This window comes from Galeopterus variegatus, unplaced genomic scaffold (genome assembly GCF_000696425.1).
Source record: "Galeopterus variegatus unplaced genomic scaffold, G_variegatus-3.0.2 Scaffold608, whole genome shotgun sequence".
NCBI lineage: Eukaryota > Metazoa > Chordata > Mammalia > Dermoptera > Cynocephalidae > Galeopterus > Galeopterus variegatus.
This window is the reverse complement of record NW_007726719.1, coordinates 513,019-535,316: the sequence shown is the minus strand read 5'-3', so window position 1 is coordinate 535,316 and position 22,298 is coordinate 513,019. Positions and strand designations below refer to the sequence as shown.

At 45.9% G+C, this 22,298-nt stretch overlaps 1 protein-coding gene across 1 annotated transcript in view; it reads left to right on the top strand.

Annotated features, from left to right (window-relative positions):
* Window positions 1-6,806: 6,806 nt before the first annotated feature.
* The window catches only part of CRY2 (cryptochrome circadian clock 2), a 33,538-nt gene continuing 18,046 nt past the window's right edge, over window positions 6,807-22,298 (top strand). Inside the window, 6 exon segments of the mRNA XM_008570518.1 lie at window positions 6,807-6,888; window positions 6,890-7,113; window positions 14,963-15,071; window positions 17,763-17,905; window positions 19,527-19,711; window positions 20,471-20,559. Of these exon segments, the coding sequence (XP_008568740.1) occupies window positions 6,829-6,888; window positions 6,890-7,113; window positions 14,963-15,071; window positions 17,763-17,905; window positions 19,527-19,711; window positions 20,471-20,559 (810 nt within the window). The 5' untranslated portion in view covers window positions 6,807-6,828.

The window sequence follows — 22,298 nt, the reverse complement described above, 5'->3', positions numbered from 1 at the left end:
CAGCCAGAGAGGACAGAGACAAATTCTGGGCTCACCACACTAGACCAAACTGGAGCCACCACCTTGTTTTCTCAAATTCCGAAACTGAAGTGTATCATACATACAAACAAGGGGATAAATCGTAAATGTGTACAGCTCAATGGATCACCACAAATCAAACACATCTGTGTGAGCACTGCCCAGGTCAAGAACAGAACATTACCAGCACCCCAGAAACTCCCCTAGGTGCCCCCACACTATCCCATCCCTCCTAGTCAATGGTAACCACTAACCTGATATCTGATGTCTGACAACATGGGTTCATTTTTGTTGTTGTTTGTATTTATGAATTTAAGATCTTTGAAATATGGACACCAATAAATTTGTTTATTTAAAACATTGTACACACTAACCCAATGCACATAATTCAGATATACAAAGGACCTCATAACATCTATGAAAAAACAGCATCATATATACAAATTTGATGTAAACAGTGTTTTATGACTTTAGAATGTCTAAGTGGAATACTTGTCTTTTAAAAGTCCTTTTCTGTCCTGTTCTGGTGCTGAGACTTCCTTTACTTTTTTTTTTTTTTTTTTTGCAGCCTGGCTGGTGCAGGGATGGAACCCTGGACCTTGGTGTTATCAGCACCACACTCTATCCACCTGAGCTAACCGGCCAGCCCTAATTTTACTTTTTATTTACAATGCTCTGTAAGTTTTTAATAACAGCTTTATTAAGATATAACTCACATACCGTATAAGTCACCCATTTAAAGTGTACAATTCAATGGTTTTCAGTATATTCACAGAGTTACACAACCATAATCACAATCAATTTTAGAACATTTCATTACCCCATTAGTATTTATTAACAATTCCCCCAACCCGCGGCCCTCCTAGGCCTAGAGAACCACATTCTGCTTCTATGGATTGGCTTTTTCTGAACATTTTATAAAAATAAAATTCTACAATATGTGGTCTTTTGTGAATGGTTTCTTTCACTTAGCATGATGTTTCAAGGTTCATTAGTGTCGTAACATGTATCGGTACTCCTTTTTTATTGCCAAATGATATTCCATTATGTGGAAAAATACCACATTTTATTTATCCATTCATTAGATGATAGACATTTGGGTTGTTTCCACTTCTTTGACCACACATTAGCTTTGCCTGGTTGTGAACTTTTTTTTCCCCCTTGACAGCTGGCCAGTAAGTATGCTGTGAACCTTATATAAGAGACACGTACATATATAAATGTTTTCTTTCATGTTTGGCTTTTTTTCAATATTAAGTTTGTGAGATTCATCCATGTTGCTGCCTGTAGCTATAGTTTGTTCATTTTTACCATTTTACAGTACTACTTTGTTTGAATACACCACTATTTAATTATCCATTCTACTGCTTATGGATATTGGAGCTGTTTCTAGTTTATGATTATCACTAAAAATGCTATTATGAATATTTCTATACATGTCTTTTGGCACACATAAGCATAGATTTCTGTTAGGTATATGAGAGGAATAAAGTTGCTGGGTCATCGTAAGGCATATCATTCATGATATGTAGGTATTTGATTTTTCAAATTTAGTATATAATGCCAGACAGTTTTCTAAAGTGGTTGCATCAATTAACACTCCCAACAGCACTGTATGAGGTGTTCAATTGCTCACATCCTCCACGACGCTTGGTTTTGAGTCCTTTTCACTTTATCCATTCTTGCAGGCCTATCGTGGCCTATCATTGTGGTTTCAATTTGTATTTAATGAACTAATGAAGGGGAGGACCTTTCAATGTGTTCATTGGCCATTTGCATATTATGGGGGAGTGGGCAGGAGGGATGAAAAGTACCTGTTCAAGTCTCTTGCCTAGTTTCATATTGGGTTGCCTGTCTTTTTCTGTCTTATTTGTAAGGGTTCTTTAAATATTGTGGATTTGAGCTCTTTAAGAATTGTGTTACAAGTATCTTCTCCAATTCCGTGATTTGCCTTTTCATACACGTAATGCTTTGTTTATAAACAGAAGTTATTTTAATGTAGTCCAAATTATCAATCTTTTCCTTTATGGTTAGTGCTTTTCATGTCTTGTTCAAGAAATCTTTGTCTACTTCCAAGGTCATGAAGATATTATCCTATATAATCTTCTTAAAACTTTATTGTTTTGCCTTTCACATTAGGCATATAATTTACCTGAAATTGATTTGTGTAGATTTGTGAGGTGGAGTCAAGTTTCTTTTCTTTTTAATTTTTAATTTTTTGGCGGGGTGTGGCTGGCCTGTACCTGGATCCAAACCCTTAACCTTGGTGTTACAACACTGTGTGTGCTCTAACCAACTGAGCTAATCGGCCAGCCCAAGTTTCATTTTTTTACATTGGCATGTCTGATTGACCCATTTTTGTGTTTTTTTTTTTTTTAAGATGACCAGTAAGGGGATCCAAACCCTTGACTTGGTGTTGTCAGCACCACGCTTTCCCAAGTGAGCCAAGCGGCCATCCCTACATAGGGATCCGAACCCATGGCTTCGGTGTCATCAGCATCACACTCTCCCAAGTGAGCCACGGGCCGGCCCTGACCCATTTTCATTGTAGGAAAAACCACCTTTCCCCCACTTCTTTACAAAGACATCTTTGTCATGAATAAAATGTCCAGATTCCTGTGGCTCTGTTTCTGGATTCTCACTTTTGAGCCATTTGTCTTTTTATCTTGCTCCAATTCCATACTGCACTTGTATCATCATCATCATCATCATCATCATTTTACAAATGAAGAAACTGAGGCATAGAGAGGTTAAGTAGCTTGCCCAAGTAAGTAATTTGCTAGTTAATGGCAGAGCTGGAAATTGAACCCAGGGAGTTCGGCTTTGTGGTTCATGCCCTTAATAAGCTTTACGGTTTCTCAAGCTGAAGAGTTCAAACAACAAACACTTTATTTCACTACATCAAAGGAGGCTTTGCGTGAAGTCTTGGAAACAGGAAAGCCGCCGCTGCACACGGCATAGGTCCTGGTGACTAAAGCCACAGACTGAACCCCCGTTTCCCGGTCCCACCACTAGAGGGCGCCGGTAACTTAAACTCGCCAGGGACGTCACTCCCTCCGCTCCCGGTTACGTTTCAACCGGTCAGAAATACTTATCCAAAGCGCACATAGAAAGTTGTCTAATTCAGTCTCGAGGCAGGAGTGTAACAAAGAGAGACAAAAGATCTGTCTTTTTAAATATCTTCAGGAAGAAAGACACCACTCGATTCCTGGCTAATTTGTCTCATCCTGAAAACACCTTATCCTAAGAAGTTTCTCCTTAAATATATTCCTCTTCCTAGCGTAGCTCGGTTCGTTTGTTCTACCTGTAGTGGAACAAATGGCATCCTCATGGAAACCACTCTTCAGAGGTGCTTGTATATAATGAGGTGTATAGTTACGAGGTCAAATCTCAGTTCTTACCTCTCTCAAAGAGATAATAGTACTTGATTACGTTTCACTTCTTGGCAATTGACAGGTTTCTTTGGTCTCTCTTCTTTTCTTTTTTTTTGTTTTGTTTTGTTGTTTTTAACATGACCGGTAAGGAGATCATAACCCTTGACCTGGTGTCAGCACCACACTCTCTCAAGTGAGCTAACCGGCCATCCCTATATAGAGATCCAAACCCGTGGCCTTGGTGTTATCAGCACTGCACTCTCCCAAGTGAGCCACGGGCCGGCCCTTTTGGTCTCTCTTCAATTTTTCTATGTCCCTTTTAAAATGTAAAAACCAAAAGTGGACTTTGCACTCCAGCATTCCATCCAGTGCCAGATTTACTTCCTGATTCTTGAATGTTACACTGTCAATATACCAAAGCAATATGCAATTATTCAATAAAATAATGCAACTTTATCAATTTGATAACACAAACCACAAATAAACACAAAGACAATGACATAGTACTATAGAACATGCTTAATATTTTAAGCTTGACAAAGCATGCGACACTGCACCTCTGCTTTGATGAAAGCTGTATAACTTAGATGTTTATGGACTGTCTAGCAGGCAACATGAAGATAAGAATAATTGATTTGTTAAGTTTGGGGCTTGAGGGTGATTGATGGTCTTTGTTTTTCATTATTGGTATAATTTTGAGGGCTTCTAAAAAATAAGTGAAACCTTTTATTTATTTGTAACTTATGAAGCACACATTACATGTGAGAGCCAGGGTATCGCAAGGTAGACAAAATCAGACACAGATTCTGCTGCTAGAATAAATAGTAGCTGACATAGTATAAGTGCTTACTATGTCCTAAGTACTATTATCACCCCTATTGTATAGGTTAAGAAAGTGAGGAGCAGAGAAGTTAACTAGCTTATCCAAGGTCACACAGAATAAAAGTAGAACAAGAATTGGAACTCAGCCACTCCAATGTGCAAGACCTCAGGGTTTAACCAGTACACCACACTGCCTCTCATGATAGCCTAATAAGATAGAAACGGGATAAATGACATTCAATCACTCATCAAATATTTACTGATCACTTATGACATGTCAAGTACCAGAGTAGGTGCTGGGAACATACAGATAAACAAGACAAGTACAGTCCCTGCCCTAACGGAGCTCAAAGTATATAGATACAGCATTATGGGAGTTCAGAGGAAAAAAAGAGACAAGTATCCATCTTTGAGGTTATTTAGGGGAGATTCACCTCCTTACACTCTCTATTCTGTTCCTGGCAGAGCATCAACCATGTGGCCAGAAGAGGGGATAGGAGAGTGAGGAACACAAAGCCTCAAAAGACAGGTAATGAGAGGTGGTGGCATCTACTTATTCAGCAAACATTTGGAGAGGAGATTCAAAACTAAGGTCAGGGTCAGGTGAGGGGACTGGAGGTCCCTGTCAATCCCAGACTCTAGTCCCTGTTCAACTTTTACTCAAATGATCCTTGAGCATCAAGTGCCAAACACTGAGCTATACTTTGGAAATAGAACTGTAAGTAAGCTATAGCTCCTCCCCTCCAGGAGCTTATACTCTAATGGGGCAGACAGACAATTAGGCAAGAAATTCCAGTACCATGTACTAAGGCCAATGATAAAATGAAGCATGGAATGAGATGGGGCACTTTGCAGGCTGGGGCCAGACAGCAAGAAGGTGGCATCTATACTGAGCAGTGACACAGGGAAAACTGGAGTTAGAAAGGAGGTGGGTTGGGGAGTGTGATCTAGGCTGAGGGGACAGCTCGTTCAAAGGCCTGGAAATGAAAGAGGGCCTAGGATTGCAATGACACTCTGGTTTAATGCCACTAAATTGCTGACCAAATTGCTAAATTCAGTCATTGCTCATTCCCAACTTCAGGAAGGGTTCCAAGCGCGGGTTCAAGGGCCAAACTGAAACAGATTGTTCTCCACCTGATAACCCCAGACTTCTGCCTGACCAGGCCATCTTAGCCACCCTCAACACTTTGTTACTTGTGTTAATAGTTTCTCTTGCTGTTCAGTCACTCAGTCAATCAATAAGCCCTGTGCTAGACTCCGTAAGAATGAGAGGGCTCCACCTGGCTCCCCAGAGGAGGAGTTGGGATAGTGTCTTCCACATCTCTGGATCCCATGCAGCATATAGTTCAGTGCTTTGCACACAATAGTACCATTGCGTCTACTAAACATAGACAAAAAGAAAATAAATTCATCTGACAGCACAATGACAATCTCAACCGCCATCCTCCACATTCCCAGCCCCTACTCCCAAGCCCTCTATCACTGCATATCAGGACACTTCTCCCCTTTCCTTAGACTCTGCCATTTGCAGACTCCAAGGATCTCAGAACAGACCGAAGTAACAGCTTCATGGTTAAAAGCAGAAGTTTCTAAATCAAGATAACCTGGGTGGAATCCTCTTATTAGCTTTATGATATTAAGTCAGTCACTCAACCTGCAACACTGTCAGTGTCCTCCATCGGTAAAATGAGAATAACAGCAGCTCTTTCACTGGGGTTTGTTGAATGAATGTAATCGGACTGAGTTGAGAGCAGTAAATGACAGTCTGCGTAAGGAGATGTTGCTTGGCATATAAAATGCGCTCAATGGGCCGTCCCATGGCTCACTTGGGAGAGTGCGGTGCTGATAACACCAAGGCCACGGGTTCGGATCTCTATACAGAGATGGCCCGTTAGCTCACTTGGGAGAGCGTGGTGCTGACAACACCAAGTCAAGGGTTAAGATCCCCTTACCGGTCATCTTTTAAAAATAAAATAAAATAAAATGCGCTCAATGGGCCGTCCCATGGCTCACTTGGGAGAGTGCGGTGCTGATAACACCAAGGCCACGGGTTCGGATCTCTATACAGAGATGGCCCGTTAGCTCACTTGGGAGAGCGTGGTGCTGACAACACCAAGTCAAGGGTTAAGATCCCCTTACCGGTCATCTTTTAAAAATAAAATAAAATAAAATGCGCTCAATGAATGGCAGCTGTAGTCGAAGGACGCAATGATGTGATAGAATGAAGTGGATGATGGTATTTATGAAGGTGATACCGGAAGGCCGGTTGTCAGTCCTGTAAGTCACTGGTAGAGCCACAGCAACCCCCGCCAGCCCAGGCAGCTTCTTCCAGTGGCAGGCCCTGAACAGGACGCGCGTAAGAGATCCGCTGTCCCTGGAGACTCGGCCCACGCTCCGACCTCCGCGAGGAGCGCCAGCCTGCGTCACTCGCCGGGCTGGCCAGTTCCTCCGGAGCCGGCAGACACGTGGTGGGAACGTGAGGGGGCGGGGCCGGATCACGCGCCCTGGGCCAATCGCCCAGCGGGAGGCGCTCAGCCAATCGCAGAGGGGCTGCAGGGCCCTGAGGGAGGGGCCACAGATTGGAGCGGCGGCGTCATAGGTCACTGGGCGGGCCATGGGCGGGGCCGGCGGCGCCAGCCGGGGCCGAGCGGAGGTGGCCGGAGTAGTCAGTAGTGGTGATGGCGGCGGCTGTGATGACGGCGGCTGCGGCAGTCCCGGCCCCGGCGCCGGCGGCCGGCGCGGATGGCGCCTCGTCAGTGCACTGGTTCCGCAAAGGGCTGCGGCTCCACGACAACCCGGCGCTGCTGGCGGCCATGCGCGGGGCGCGCTGCGTGCGCTGCGTTTACATCCTCGACCCGTGGTTCGCGGCCTCCTCCTCAGTAGGGATCAACCGATGGAGGTAAGGGGTCCGGGGCGGGGTCGCGGGGCCGAGGGACGCAGCCGGGCCTCTGGGACACCCGGCGATCAGCCCGGCCTTTCATCCAGCCACGGCCAGAAGGCCCAGGCCCAGGCGAGGTGGGGCAGGGAGACGGAACAGGCTCGCCAGAGGGGAGAAGCCGGGACTAGGGAAGTAATTAGTCATCCTACTAATGCTGGACCAGGGCTCAACCTCTGACCAAGCGCTTTCACACCGTGTGTTGTCCCCTTTGAACCTCACAACATGCCTGTGAGATAGAAATTGATCCCCGTTGTTCAGATGAGACTCTTGAGCCCTGGTGTCGCAAAGTTGACCTGCCCAAGGACTTGCAGCCAGTGAGTGGCAGAACGGGGACTCCTGGTCTAGAGCTGTTAGGGATGTGCTTTGGGAGGGAAAGAAAGGAGGTTTTGTAGTGTGAGAGCAGGGATGGGTTTCTGCTCCCATTCTTCAAGTGAAGAGCCCTTTGCTGGGCTCCTGAAGGTCAGTCCTAAACCTCTGGTTTGTTTGAATCCGCCCTTTCACCCATCCGGGCTTCCTTCCACCCAGACTGTCCTGCCTGTGGAGGTGTCCAGAGACTCTGGCTTAGCATTAGGTAAGGCCTTCTCCCCTATATCATAGACGAAGTCCCCAAGGGCTTCTTCAGGTAGACACACTTTGTGTCCTGAGCTCCAGAGCAGTGCTTAACACATTTTGAGGAATCTCCTCAGCAGCTATGACCTTGCTAGAAAAGTTAAAAAGGAACCCAACAGAGTGTTACACTCTGCCTCCTCATGAGATGATTTTAAAGGCATTTGAGCCGTTGTAGATTAGATGTTTATGAACTCATGCTCTGAAGTTAGGGAACAGGAAAGTCATGATATCAAGGATCCCTCTTTGATGACTCCCAGAAGGTGGAGTCAACAGGATCCTGGGAAGGGATTAACAGATAGGTAGTTGGTGTATTTCTCTGTGACCAGTATTCAAAACCGAGGAGTTTTGAGACACTACGTATTCATCACTCTTTAAAATGTCCTGCAGCAGTCGCTTGGTTTGTTTGCATCGTTCTGGGGGATGTTTGCTTGTGGCCTTCTTGCACCAAGCAAACAAAGGGCGGGATTATTCCCAGGACATTGTGGCTCTGCGCACATCGTTCTTTTCTCTCCAGGGTGTATACCCTGCTAGGAGAGTGAGTGCTCCTAGCAGTGAGTCTATTACATGCCCCCTCCAGACCCATTTGTATAGAGGGAACAACTAAAGATAGCCCTGTGGAGAATCTGCCCACACTGTTTTCAGTCTGCTCCATTGCTCTGTCTCTGCTCCAGTTTCTATAGATAGAAGGTTGGGTTTGACAGACATCTTCAAATTACCATCCCTAGTATGGACATTAAGCCAAGCCTCAGACTTTGCCCCGCTCCCTTTAGCAGTGTGCCCATTCGAACAGAGTAGATAGAATCCTGCTACCTGCTTGTTACATTGTCACGAAGGAGTTTCTTCTTTTATTGGGTGTTGGGGAGACATTGCATAGGATTGCCTACTCCTTTGTGGTTGTGGGGATTAAAAATCAAGAACAAAAACTCAGTTGCTGATTAAACTCCAGTTTGCTAGGAACTAGGTGTTTATGGATTTTTGTGGATCACCCTTGTGTGATTGTGATTTCAAATGAGTGGAGAAAAGGAATGTGGCAGCTCAGATGCCTAAGTCAAAGCCTGAAGTCAGAGACTATTTACGAATACAGATATTAATTGAGTGATTATTTAATGAGTGCCTAATAATGAACAAGCAGATGTGTATCTGTGCTCCCAGAGCTCCTGGAGCCTACATTTTAGTGGAGAAAGACATGTAAACAACCATAATTGAGTAGAACAAAGTGCCGTGAAAAAAATAAAACTGGGGCAGACTAGAGCAGTGGTTCTCAGTCTGGGCTGCACATTGGAATCACCTAAGGATCTTTTAAAAAATGCCTGGGCCTCCTTCCCCACAATTCTGATTGAATTGTTCTAGGGAAGGGCCTGAGCATTAGGGTTTTTCAAGCTCACATTTCAGCAAAACTGAAAAGCACTGGACCACAAACCTGAGCCTTGCCACCTGGGAAGAGTGTTGCAGTGCACTGGCAGGAAGTCTAATTAGTGTTGGTGTTCAGAAAAAAGAGGTGAAATCACACAAACAGATCGAATATGATTACTGCTCCAGGCCTGGAAACAGACACACTCCTACCACCCCCATCATTCTCTTTGCTCCCTGGATGGATTGAGGGCAGAGCCTCATACTGTTTCGTGACAGGTTTGGGAGTAGAGGAGCGTGCTGGAGCTAGCCATACCTCTGCATAACTACAATATGTGTAACAATGGCTGTTTCTGGATCTGGGAGTGGTCTGGGAGAATTGCACTGCAGCATAAGTCCTACCTCTATAACTGCTTGAATTGCTGCCTCTGAGAACCTTCCCTAGGAAGGGCAGGGACCATCTGCAAGAGGTGGGGGGAGTCAAAGTCTGAGATCTCTATTACCTTCTCGTACCTCCTACACTGACTCCCACGTAGCCTTTTCCTGCAGATGAAATCAGATTAAAATAACCACAAATAGCACTTCCTAAGAGTAAGAGGACAGAGAAAGGCAACCAAGAAATATGTGTATTTATAGGCATAGGAGAAGGCTAGCATGAAAGTGAGAAGTTTATGGGTTAATTGGAGTTATATGAGCCTCAGGACTTTTTTTTCCCAAGCACCAGTTAGCTAAGCAAGCCCTTTGCCATTTTCCCTAGCCCCGCCTTCCCCCAATTTGCTGCATCTGGAAGGAGGTACTGCAGCAAGAACTGAAACAAAAGGAAGATGTGAGCAGCTTCTAAATTTTAAAATGGATACTCAGGGGCTGGCCAGTTAGCTGACTAGTTTAGAGCAAGGTGTCATAACACCAAGGTCAAGAGTTCAGATCTTCGTACTGGCCAGCCACCAAAACCAAAAAATTTTTCAATAAAATAAAATGGATACTTAAAATAGGTCCTTGCACTTTTTCGTTACCTTTCTTTCCCTACTGCAGCGTAGGTAGGTGTTGGCAACATTTCTGTTCACACTATTTAAATCATTTTGTCCCTAGCTATACCTCTTTCAGGAGCTTCAGGGACAGAGGAAGTGGTAGAAATAAAATATGTTCTCTCTCAGCCCATTTTTCTAAGAGTTAGTAAATGAGGTAAGCTGGGAACTCCCCAGAATGTCTGAGGACAAATGTGTCTCTTTTCCCAAACGCTGGGAGCTAGACACTGTTGGACTGTCAGCGTGGGTGGTTCTTCACTGGCACTTGGTCAGCAAGAAGGGGTTGATAATTATACTGGTGAGGAAATTTGAGTTCCTCTGAGCCATTCACACTGGTACCCAAGTGGGGCACTTTACTGTTCTGCTGAGGAAATGTTTTCATTTGCCTAAAAGAGATGAAAACCTCCTTCATCTTTCCCTTTCAACTTTGGAAAGAATAAATATGTTTTTATCTGAATGATACTTAGAAATCAGTCCCTGCCATGGATTGTGGGTTTAGTTTATCCTTTTCCATGGGGCTTAAGCTCCTTTAATTACTTAGGAGAAATTAATTTCTATTACTATCCTATATAGCCAGTCTGCGCAGGCCAATGGTATCATTATGGTTAGATAACCTCGGCATGAGGCAGAAGCACGTGGCCAAGGGCGATCTGGACCCAAAATGAGTTCACTGTCATCCTTCCTCCTTTCTCCCATTAAGAACAAATAAATAAAATATTCAACACAAAATCTGCCATGCCTACAGAAGGTCTTCCCTAAATATAAGTACTTAGCCAAAGGATCTGCCTGTTTTATTCTAAAGGACTAGCCTCACAGAGTCCCTGAATTACAGAGTCCTCTCTGTACAGTATTTTTGGAAATCCCAGTTTGGGTTTCTCCACTTCTGTCTGCCTTTCAGCTCCAGAGCACTTACGTAACATCATTCAGTTGTACATGTTGTCTGATCCAGAGAGTGAGCTTTAACTGCTCTCACAGGACTGTGTGCTCCAAATTTTGGCCATGTGAGTTCAGCATGGAGCTGCCAAGGGTGAAGTGACAGCACCAAACACCACCACCTCCAATGCCTAGGCCAGTTTCTTCTAGACTCTCCTGTCAGTAGAGTCAAGAGAAACTGGCCACGTGCAGAGTGCTCTAAGGAAGCACAGGCCCAGGTTCTCTCGGGTGAAGGAATACATGTGCCTGACCCAGTGAGCATTTGCTCAGTAGCAGCACTGCTCCATGTTCCTTTCGTGTTATACAGAGCTGTCACTTGGCAGGCCTCAAAGATGTTGCCACAGTGGTGGCTTGCCTTTCTCCAACTGCCTGAAAGCCCTCCTTCCGTCTCCTGCCTATTCCCTCCTGTGGGGCCGTCCTAAGCCCTTCCTTCCTGGAGGATCCCTGCAGGGCTTGACTCAGGGGGGATGTTGGAAGTAACAGAGCATTTCTAGAGGGCCAGAGAGGAGGCAGAAACCAGGATCTCCAAGAAAATTTAGTAGTGACAAATTAGAGGCAAGAAAGACAACTTGTAAACAGAACCTAGAAATAAAATTCAGTTTCCTAGAGCAGTGCTTCTGAAACTTTAATGTAGAAATGAATTACCAGGGAATCTTGCTAAAATGCAGATTCTGATTCAGGAGGTCTGGGATGGAGCCTGAGATCCAACATTTTTACAAGCTCCTGGGTGGCTGATTCACAGCCAGTGTTGAGGAGACCACACTGAGAGGAGCAAAGATCTGGCAGCACAGGTATTGGCCTTTGAGTTGGGCTGTGGTGCTTCCTAATGGCTGAGCCCTGGGCAGCACAGCCTCAGCGCTCAGGCAATGTTGTTGAGAGACAGTGAACCTGGTGGTTAAGAACAAACACACTGAGCCAGACAGATTATCTGGGTTTGAATTCTGGCCACTTATTAAAAATATAATATTGGGCAAGTTTTACTTACTCTCCGTGCTTCAGTTTCTTCATCTGTAAAATGGGGATGATACTAGTACCTACTTCATACAGCTGTTTGAGAATTAAATGAAGTAATATAGGTAAAACAATAGAATAGTGCCTGTTCATTAAACGTTAATTGTTATCATTATAAATATTTAGTTGCTGCATTCATAGTTGGCCTTCTGCTTTCTGCCTCAAGTATAGACATCTTTTGTCAAAGAAGGAAAGGGTTCTCATAGGGTTATCTCTACTTTAGAGATGCTGCAAGGAATCTCTTGTGATAAATGAGGTCTAAAAATGAAGTTCTATAAAAGGCAGGTTGCTACATGTTCTGGAACCTTGATTTCATGTGCATTTCAACATTATTTATAATTTCAAGTCAAAGTCCTGTGCAGCTTGGGGGACTGTGAAGGACAAAGCCCCCAGAGTGCATGTCAGGGACCTTCCTGGGAACCACAGATGGAAGACCCTCTGTCCTAGGGTTGTGAAATTTAAATCCCCACAGTTTGGGCCGGCCTGTGGCTCACTCGGTAGAGTGCGGTGCTGATAACACCAAGGCCCTGGGTTCGGATCCCATATAGTGATGGCCGGTTTGCTCACTGGGTGAGCGTGGTGCTGACAACACCAAGTCAAGGGATAGGATCCCCTTACCGGTCATCTTTCAAGAAAAAAAAAAAAAAGATAAATCCCCACAGTTTACTCTAGACATTCTACCAGCAGGGCCCAGGTTTCAGGTGATGTGAGACTATTTGCATGGGTCTCTCTCATTTTCCTTCTGGTAGCAGTGATAAACTCTGGAGGAGGCCAACGCAAGTGCGTCACTCACAGCTCAGCATTTCTTTTCAGAGGGTGTCAGGTTATCAAAAATAAACTCTCAGAGGCAGAGCTTTTGGTTTGCGTAAAGCAACATTCAACCTGCTAGAGTATCCTATCCCAAGCCTTAGGAGAATCTCCTACCTGCTCTTTAGCTAGTGCAATGCCCAGCCCATGCTGGAATGTGGGTCTGTGGCCTCAGCAGTGGGAGTGTGTTGTGTTGTGTACATCAGAGGCAGCATGGGGGCTGGTTCTAGTTGGCACCTGGGAACATGCTGCATCTGTAAGCCTCCAGTAGTCAGGGAATGTGATGTGCTACAGAGGAGGCCCAGGGTTTCACTGTGCTGAAAATAAAATCCGGTGATTCCTATTGTTGACGGAGATGAAGGTGCTAGGGATGAGGGGAAGATGTCAAGGGGTAGATAGCAGGCACCTTGGAGGGATCTATGACATATGCAGGCTGACCCGTCAGGGCTTGGTTCTTGAGGAAGAATGTAAGTGGATTACTTGCAGCCAGCCTTGTGTTTGTCAGAGACAGGTATTCCAAACTCATGAGGTCCTGCAGAACCTCAGCCCCAGAACAGTGTTGGCATGCTACTAGAAGGCATTAGAAATGGGAAGAAAACATGGGTTTCAGACTCTGAACGATCTAGGTTCCTATCCCAGCTTTGTCACTTAATAGCTATGATCTTAGGCAAACTAATTAACCTCTCAATATCTCAGTTTTCTCGTCTATAAAATGAGGATGGTAATATTTCCCTACAAAATGTGTTGAGAGAATTAAATGAGAAAATGCACTTAAAAAGCATGACGATTCATAATTACATTGGTAACCTTGGTTGCCTCTGGGGAAGAAAGCCGAAGAGGCCACTTTTTACTGTGTACTCTTTTGTCACTGGAATTTTGAACCACATGAATAGTTATCTGTTTAAAATGTTAATTTAATTTAAAAATAAAACAGTGAAGGCACCCATCAAATATTAATTTCCTCTCCCTTCCCCCTGGTGATCCAGTTCTCCTGCTGGAGGTCAGATGTAGCCCCACCACTCCCACCCCTCCTGCTAGCATGTGAAAATATCTATCAAGAAGTACCCTTTTGGGCTGGCCGGTTAGCATGGTTAGTTCTTAGAGCACAGTGTTGTAACAACAAAGTCAAGTGTTAGGATCCCCATACCATCCAGCCACAAAAAAAAAAAAAAAAAAAAAATCCCTACCTTCTAAATCCTTCTCCTTCTTGGAATGATAATCTGGTCGCTAGAGGTCTGGAGAGGCCAGGAGAGTGAGCCATCTGCCAAGCAAAGCTCTGGGGTCTGGGGACCCAGCCCAGGCTGTGGAGGATATGGCAGTAGAAATACATGCAGCCTAATTAGCGTGAAGCAGAAAGGCAGGAGTGTTGTCAGACCATGGTAGGTAGGATTTTCCAGAGCTGTGGTAGTCTTCTCCCTCTGTTAATAGGACCTTATTGCTTCCATACCACAGAATTGCATGTGTTTTTCAGATGACTTTCTCCTGTTCTCCCATTTAAGTCTCACAACAACCTTGTGCTGGGTGGATATTTACATATAGCCAAGAGGCTGAGAGGGAATAAGTGGCTTGCCGCTGATCCCACAGAAACACATGTGGAACAGCTCACATTTATCCTGTGATTTCTACATGCCAGGCACTGTGCTAAGTGTTTTTCATGTATTATTTGGTTTTCTTTTGGGTGGGGGGGCAGCTGGCCAGTAAGGGGATCCAAACCTGTGACCTTTGTATTATAAGGCTGTTCTCTAATCAACTGAGCTAAACGGCCAGCCCCCTGGTTTTCTTTTCTTAGCAATTCTATGAGATAGGTACTAACGTCAATTCTACATTACAGATGAGAAAACAGGCTGAAGAGATTATTACTGCCTAAAGTCACATGGCTAGTGAGTGGCAAGGCCAGGGTTTCAACCAAGGCTGCGCTGATCCTCTGCCATATCACTCCTGGGCTCCAACGAGGTTTCTCCAGTCCTGGGGCATAAACAGTGGACCACTTCCTCCTTGCTTTGCTAGGAAAAGAGAGCTACTCTTTATTACTCTTTATTATGTTATCGCTAACCAGGCCCGTGTGGACTCTGCAGGTTCCTACTTCAGTCTCTGGAAGATTTGGACACAAGTTTAAGGAAACTGAACTCCCGCCTGTTTGTAGTCAGGGGACAGCCCGCTGACGTGTTCCCAAGGCTGTTCAAGGTAAGTGTGTAGGGCCCCAGAGTAGACAGTAAAATTCTGTTCCCTAGGGTTTCCCCACCAATTGAATGAAATGACATTCTGACTGAGGAAATGGGAATGGCAGGGCTGGTCTGGCCATTGCTGCTAGAGAAACAAAGACAGCTGGTCAGCTTGCCGATGAAATGGAAACTTAAGGAAAAAATTCTGTGAAACCAGTGCCTTGTTGGAAAGTTCCCAGCTCAGTCCAGACATAAGAGGTGGTAAGTCATTCCACCCCAGATGCCAGTGGCTTCCTTAGATGTTTCCTTGGCTCAAGCCAGCAAGATTTATTGGGGCTCTTTCTACACCAGGAATTTGAGGGTTGGGTTTCATGGCTAGCAAGGAGCATTTCCCAGCTTGCTTTGTTCTCCTTATTGGGGAAAAAACTCAACCTTTCTGAGGCTGTTTCTCCTGGGTAAATGATTAATAAAATCTTCATTTGAGCACCACATAGGCCTCTGTTTGCCATATCACGTGGCCAGCCCACTTTCCCCCAGCCCCTTTAAAAAGAATGTTTTATGGCCCAAATAGAGGCCAAAGTACTCACAGACAGGGCTATAGGACAGATTTAGCAGCACACAGTAGTTTTTATTTTATTTTCAGCAGCACATGATGGTTTCTATGCCCCCCTTCACCCCAACTCCAAGACAGGAGGAAAACTCTCATGTCAAGGCAGACAGCTTAGTAGATACGTCATCATTCAGTTCCCCTCCCTGCACCATCCCCCACATAATTACACACACATGTACAAATCACACAGTACCAGTAATTGCTAACATTCGTTGACTGTTGACGGTGAGTCAAGAACTGCTCCAAGTGCTTATGAGCATTAACTCATTTATTCCTCACAGCAGCCCTAAGAGGCAGGTAGTGCTAGCCCAACTTTACAGGTAAGGGAACAATAATTTGCCCATGGTCATGAAGCTGATAAGTGGTGGTCTTGATTTCCAGATCTGTGTCCTCACCCATTATATCGCATTTGCCTCCCTCCACACTGCCCCCTCTCTTCCCCAGCAACTCAGAGGCCAACCCAGTTATAGCCCAGAGATATAGATACAGTTTTCCCCTGGTATCCATGGGGGATTGGTCTCAGGACCTCCCATGGATACCAAAACCCACAGATGCTCAAGTCCCCAGTATAAAATGGCATAGAATTTGCATATAACCTATGTACATGCTCTTGGATATTTTAAGTGATCTCTAGATTACTTATAATACCTAATACAATGTAAAGGCGATGTAAATAGTTGTTTTACTGTATTGTTTAGGGAATAATGACAAGAAAAAGTCTACATGTTCAATACAGACGCAATTTTTTTTCCAAACATTTTTAATCCACCATTGGTAGAATCCACAGATGCAGAACCCGTGGATATGGAGAGCCGACTGTAGATTATTTACATAGTCATTCAGTGTATATGTATTTAGTGAGCTTCTACTATGTACTAGCCCTACACTTAGCATTAGGGTAATAATGATGAATGAAACAGCATGGTTTCTGCCCTGAGAGTTCATACTCTAATGGGGGAGACAGGCAAGTAATGGGCAACCTCACTGCCATCTGATAAATGCTGTGATGGCAAAAGGACAAGGTTCAGGAGAATCATATTGAAGGAGGGGGGTCCCCAGGAAGGCTTCTTAGAGAAGGTGTCATTTAATAATAATGTTATTATTATTCACAGTGTTATTATGAGTATTTAATGATGTAATCTATATGAACTGCTAAGCCTAAGTCCTGGCTTACAGTAGGGGCTCAATAAATATTCAGTGCTATTATCCTTGGAGTTATAACCCATTCTGCTAAGGATCTACCCCCCAGGCAGGATGATTTGGGACCAGACTAGCTTGTGTATGGCCACGACATTTGCCCCAGGAATTCAGAGCTTTAAGGGACCATGACCAGAGACTTTGGTTAGGATGTATTTTTCTTCTTGCTAGTTCCATGCTCTAGGGCTTTCTGTGGGTTGTCTGTACAACCTTTTATTGGGCCAGCTTTCTCCTGGTATTGCTAGGAGATCTAGAAATTCCTACTAGAAAGGACTAAATACTTAGAAAAGAATTCCCTTCTTTTCAACACGTGGCCCCTCTGGTCTATTTGCTCTGACCTCTGGACTAAGGATTGCTCCTCCTTCCCCAACTCTGAGAGCTGGAACCTATTAGCTCTGTTTGCTACTGGCCTCAGGAGTGTTGCTATGGAAACCATTAAGACACTTCACATAGCACAAGTCTGCCAAGAAAACTAGGCCACAAGTTTGCAGGGCTGGGAGGAACCCTGGGAAAAGCTTGCCAAACAGGCAACAGGTGGCAATCCCGTCTCCCGCTATCTCCCCCACTGAGGCAGTGCCTATTTCTGGGCCTGGGGGGGTCCTCTGGGAGCATTATATTTGCAGCCTCCTGCTGCATTCTGCTACCTCAAGGACACAGCAAGTACACTGGGCTCCCCCTCTCTCCTGACTGTACTGGTGCTGGGCTGTTGGCCTCACCTCACTGGCCTGCCCTCCTCAAACTTCTGCCCTCAGATTGTTTGCTTTCCACTTCAAATCACTGTTCCTAGTTTCTTCTGCTGCCCATTCGGACAGGTCTCTAGACTAGCTCTGTCACCTTCCAGGAAGGAACCCAGCTTCTCCTCTTCCCCGATCACAGTGGTGAGCATAACAGTTTCTCTCCCCACAGGAATGGGGGGTAACCCGCCTGACCTTTGAATATGACTCCGAACCCTTTGGGAAAGAACGGGATGCAGCCATCATGAAGATGGCCAAAGAGGCTGGCGTGGAGGTGGTGACTGAGAATTCTCATACCCTCTATGACCTGGACAGGTAAGAGATGGGTCCCAGGGATCAGGTTGCCAATGATGAGGGTTAGTGATTTGGACCCTGGCTGAATAGAACTCAGGGAAGTTCAGCAATAGGGTCACCTGGCTCATAAGGTATGGCATTTTCTGGAAGCTGGAGGAGAACGAGCCAGGGTTAGGGCCTGTAGAACAGGTCCCAAGGAGCTTTACCCAATTTGGATGGCAAAGAGGCTTATAGGCCCAAGGCATGGAAGTAGTGAGGATCCCCACTCAGGATCTTCATAGATCTTCTCCTGATATACACCAGCCCCATCTGTGCCTCCTGTCCCTTTTCAATCCTGCTCCTCCACGGCTGTCCTCTGACTTCAGTGGACCCTGCCTATTACCTCTCCCAACAGACCTCTGTTCTCATAGGCCCAGCTTCTGTACCTAAGATAAGTTCCCTGGGCTCCCCTGGCTATCTGGGTTTCCAGGCCATGCATTTCCATGTTGCTCGGGGCTGGGGGGGGCTCTAGAGATCCCTGCAGGGAGGTGAAAACTGCAGAGGAACCTCCTCCCCTGGAGACAGGCCTCTGTGCTCCAGAGAGTCTAGGAGGAAACTCTCTCCTCCCCTTCCCTCCCAGCGCTGTCACCTTTCTGCTGTTGCTGCTGCCGCTGCCAAGCCAGCAGTCACCACTGCTCCACAACCCCCTCTCCCTCCCCAACCCAGTGCTGGCTGCCAGAAAGCCGGGTCACACAGCTGTGCATGTGAGCCGGGCCCTCAGGAGGAGAGGCTGGGTGTGCAGTGCCTCCTCCTGCCACGTGCCAGAGAAGGAGGGAGGGATTCCAGAGGCAGCAGCCAACCTCATATCTGTGCTAATGGAAGGAGAGTGAGAGAGAACAAACCAGGACATGACCTCACCCAGGCAGCGGAGTGTTGTATAAGCTCCTTCTTGGCCAAAAGGAGCCCCAGGAATCAGGCTCCAAATCCTACCAATTCATCCTGATGTAAACAGCTTCAATTCTCTTCTTCAACCTCCTGTATCTTTTCTTCTTGTGTGAGTGCAGTCATGTTTCCCCTGCTCATAAAGAATACTTTGTAAATTGCAAAACATTCTATAAGTGTTAGTTGTTGGCTAACTCCTGCCCCAGTCTTCTATTTAGGGAGGATAGGCTGTCTCTACCTCTGTTCTAGTAAATGAGGGCTAAAAAGGGGATGACTTTCCAAGTAAGAAACATGTTTGCAGCTCTCATCAAAGAACTTCCTCCAAGGCTCATCCTGGGGTAGAGAGGAAGGCCCGCAGGGATTCCAAGAAGTGCCAAGGCAGCTGGTGAGGATTTTTCTGTGATTAGTGAGATATGGTCAGTCTTTGTCTTTAGGCGGCTCCACGTGAACACCAGGGAACCTGGAATTGAGTCCCAGCTTTGGCCCTGCCTTGCTGCATTACCTGAGGCACCTGCTCCAGCTCTCTGGGCTTCATTTTCCCTCTCGGTAAAATGGAGATGCAGCCTCCCTTGCCCCCTCCTTTCCACTCAGGGGTGGGACCTGTGAGCAGATGAGGAAAGCCACTCTCAAAGCCTTCAGAGTCTGGGCTATCTCTTGGGTGGGAAGGGATCCAAAACAAAGGACCCTGCTAGTGACGCTAGGTGTGCTTTGGGCTCCCCAGGATCATTGAGCTGAATGGGCAGAAGCCACCTCTTACCTACAAGCGCTTTCAGGCCATCATCAGCCGCATGGAGCTGCCCAAAAAGCCAGTGGGCTTGATGACCTGCCAGCAGATGGACAGCTGCAGGGCCGAGATCCAGGAGAACCATGATGAAACCTACGGCGTGCCCTCCCTGGAGGAGCTGGGTACGTACTTCCTGCCCAAAGCCTCTTACACTGGCACTTCCTTTTGTGTAAAGTAATTTATTGGGTTTTTTCTCTTTGTCAAAAAAAAGCATGCTATTATAGAAAATTTAGAAAATACAGAGGTGGAAATAACAATCACTATTACTCCACCACCCAGAGATAACCACTATTAATTTTGGAGTATGTCCTTCCAGTCTCTTTTCCATTCATACTTATACGCGTAATCTTCTGTTTCTAGTTCTTGCCTCTGTTTTTGCGCTTTCCTCTCTCAGACAATATAGGCATTGCCTGGTGCTGGCATCAGTGGGCTTCTCAATACCAGGATAACTAATAGTGCTTCTATTGCATGCAGGTCTGTCAGCCCTTCAGGTTACTGACTACACCCTTCTTCCTCCCCTTCCCTCCCCCCCCCCATCTTTTGATCTGAGCAAAGTTATTAGCCCTTCTTACCTGAAAACCACAGTTGTTGCCAGCTATTCTGAAAGGGTGAGAGGTCCATGATTTTTATCACCTGCCTGGAATGATGAGGGGCTGGGAAGGGAAGGCAAGGGAAAGGAGAGAAAACAGTGGCAGTGGGAAGAGAACCAGGATGACCTAGTAAACACTAAAACTTTAAGGATTATCTCAGCTCCAATAGCACCAAGACCACTGTGATCAGTTCTCACAGAATTCAAAGAACAGACTAAGGTGTTCAGACTTGCTGAGTTCTCACTGAAATGGCCTGACCTCCAGTCCTGTGACCCATTCCTCCTCTTGTAGGGTTCCCCACCGAAGGACTTGGCCCATCTGTCTGGCAAGGAGGAGAGACAGAAGCTCTGGCCCGCCTGGATAAGCACTTGGAACGGAAGGTATGGGCTCTGTTTCTGAGCCACAGAACTGCAGATGCTGATACCCATGCAGCAGGGATACAGGTTAGGTTCACATCCCTTAATGCCTTCTTAGCTAACACTGGTTTAAAAATGAAAAATCCTCCTGATGGCAATAATAGCAACAGCAGCAGCACCATTTGGAGAATACTTACCCGTGTGCCGGTAACTGGGCTGAGCATTTCTGGTTTAAGCACCTGCTTGTGTTATTTCCTTTAATCTTTCCAACAGCCGTACAATGTAGGTATTAAGCTCTCCATTTTATAGTTTAGGAAGTTGAGGTTTAGAGAGGCTAATAATGTAACTTGCCTGAGGTCACATAGTAAGTTGTAGAGTGAGACCTTGTTCTTTGTGATTCTAAAGCTTAGCTACATTGCTTTTCTTTCATCCGTGGGGAGGTTCCCCTTACTAAGAGGGTATTTGGTCAGTTAAGACCATAAGATTAATTATTTCGAGTTTATGTCCTCCAACCTTTTGCTGGGTCTCCTCCAGGGCACTGATTTCCATTTGTTTGGGCACAGAGAGAAAATGGCCCAGCTCCCAGTGCAGTGGGAATTGGTAAGGGGAAGGAAAGAGGCCAAGACCCCAGAGCACTCCTCAACAGTGTCACATGGCCCTTGCTACCCTGCTTGCTAGAGGAGCAGAGAAGGTTCTCATGACTGAGGACAGTTGGCTTCTCATTTCCTGCCCCCTACAGCTGGCTTATAGACTGAGTCCTTAAAATCACAACTTTTTCTGTTCCTGTTCCCATGGCTAGGCATTTTGCACAGCAGCAAGATAACAGTGGGACAAGAAGGCCAAGGTAGGCCTACGTGGGAAGGTTGTTTTCCCAGTCCTGGAGGTGCCTAGCCAGGAGTGGAGGCCCAGCAACTTTGATTTTCCCATCTGGGTGCTACCATCAGCTGGGGACAGAAGCAAGCCCCACAGACTCGAAAGAATGATGCTTGATGTGTAAGGGCTATGAGGGACCAGCAGTCTCTGTCTACACTGGGAGATTTAACTAGAGATTCTTGGGCTCACTTTGGAGAAAATGGCTAGGCCAAGGAGCCAAAGGATAGAGATGACAAATGGGATAGTAGGAGTAGAATAAGACTTAAAAATGTAAAGCATTAACGTATGGCTCCATGATTTAGAGTTTTTATCACCTTAAAAGCATTTTGTAGCAGAATGCCACTTAGATCACCAAGTCAGGAGCTCCTTTCCCACACACTCCTGGAGGGCCCTCTATCAAGGGTCCTTCTGTCGTGAACCCATTCAAGACTCAGTGGTGGCCAGAGGAAATAATGTATTGTACACATCTGGGAGAACAGAAGGTGCCTGATGAACAGGAGTTGAACCTGACTTCAAGAGGTTTTTTTTTTGTTTTTTTCCTTTTTGTCTTTTTTCGTGACCGGCAACGGATCGCAACCCTCAGTGTCGCGCCCGTACTGGACCGGGACCGGCAACAGGAGCGCAACCCTCGGTGTTGCGCCTGCACCTCGCTCAGCCAGTGAGCAGCCGGTCTGCATGTGGGATCTGAACCCTCGGCGGGAGCGCCGCCACGCTCCCAAGTGGCGCACTACGCCGCGAGTGCGCCACCGGGCCGGCCCCCACAAATTCTTTTTTTAACCAAAGTTTTCTTTTCATTTAAAAATAAAATAATTTAACAGTGCGCCTCTTGGGAGCGTGGCGGTGCTCCCGCCGAGGGTTCGGATCCCACATACAGACCAGCCGCCCACTGG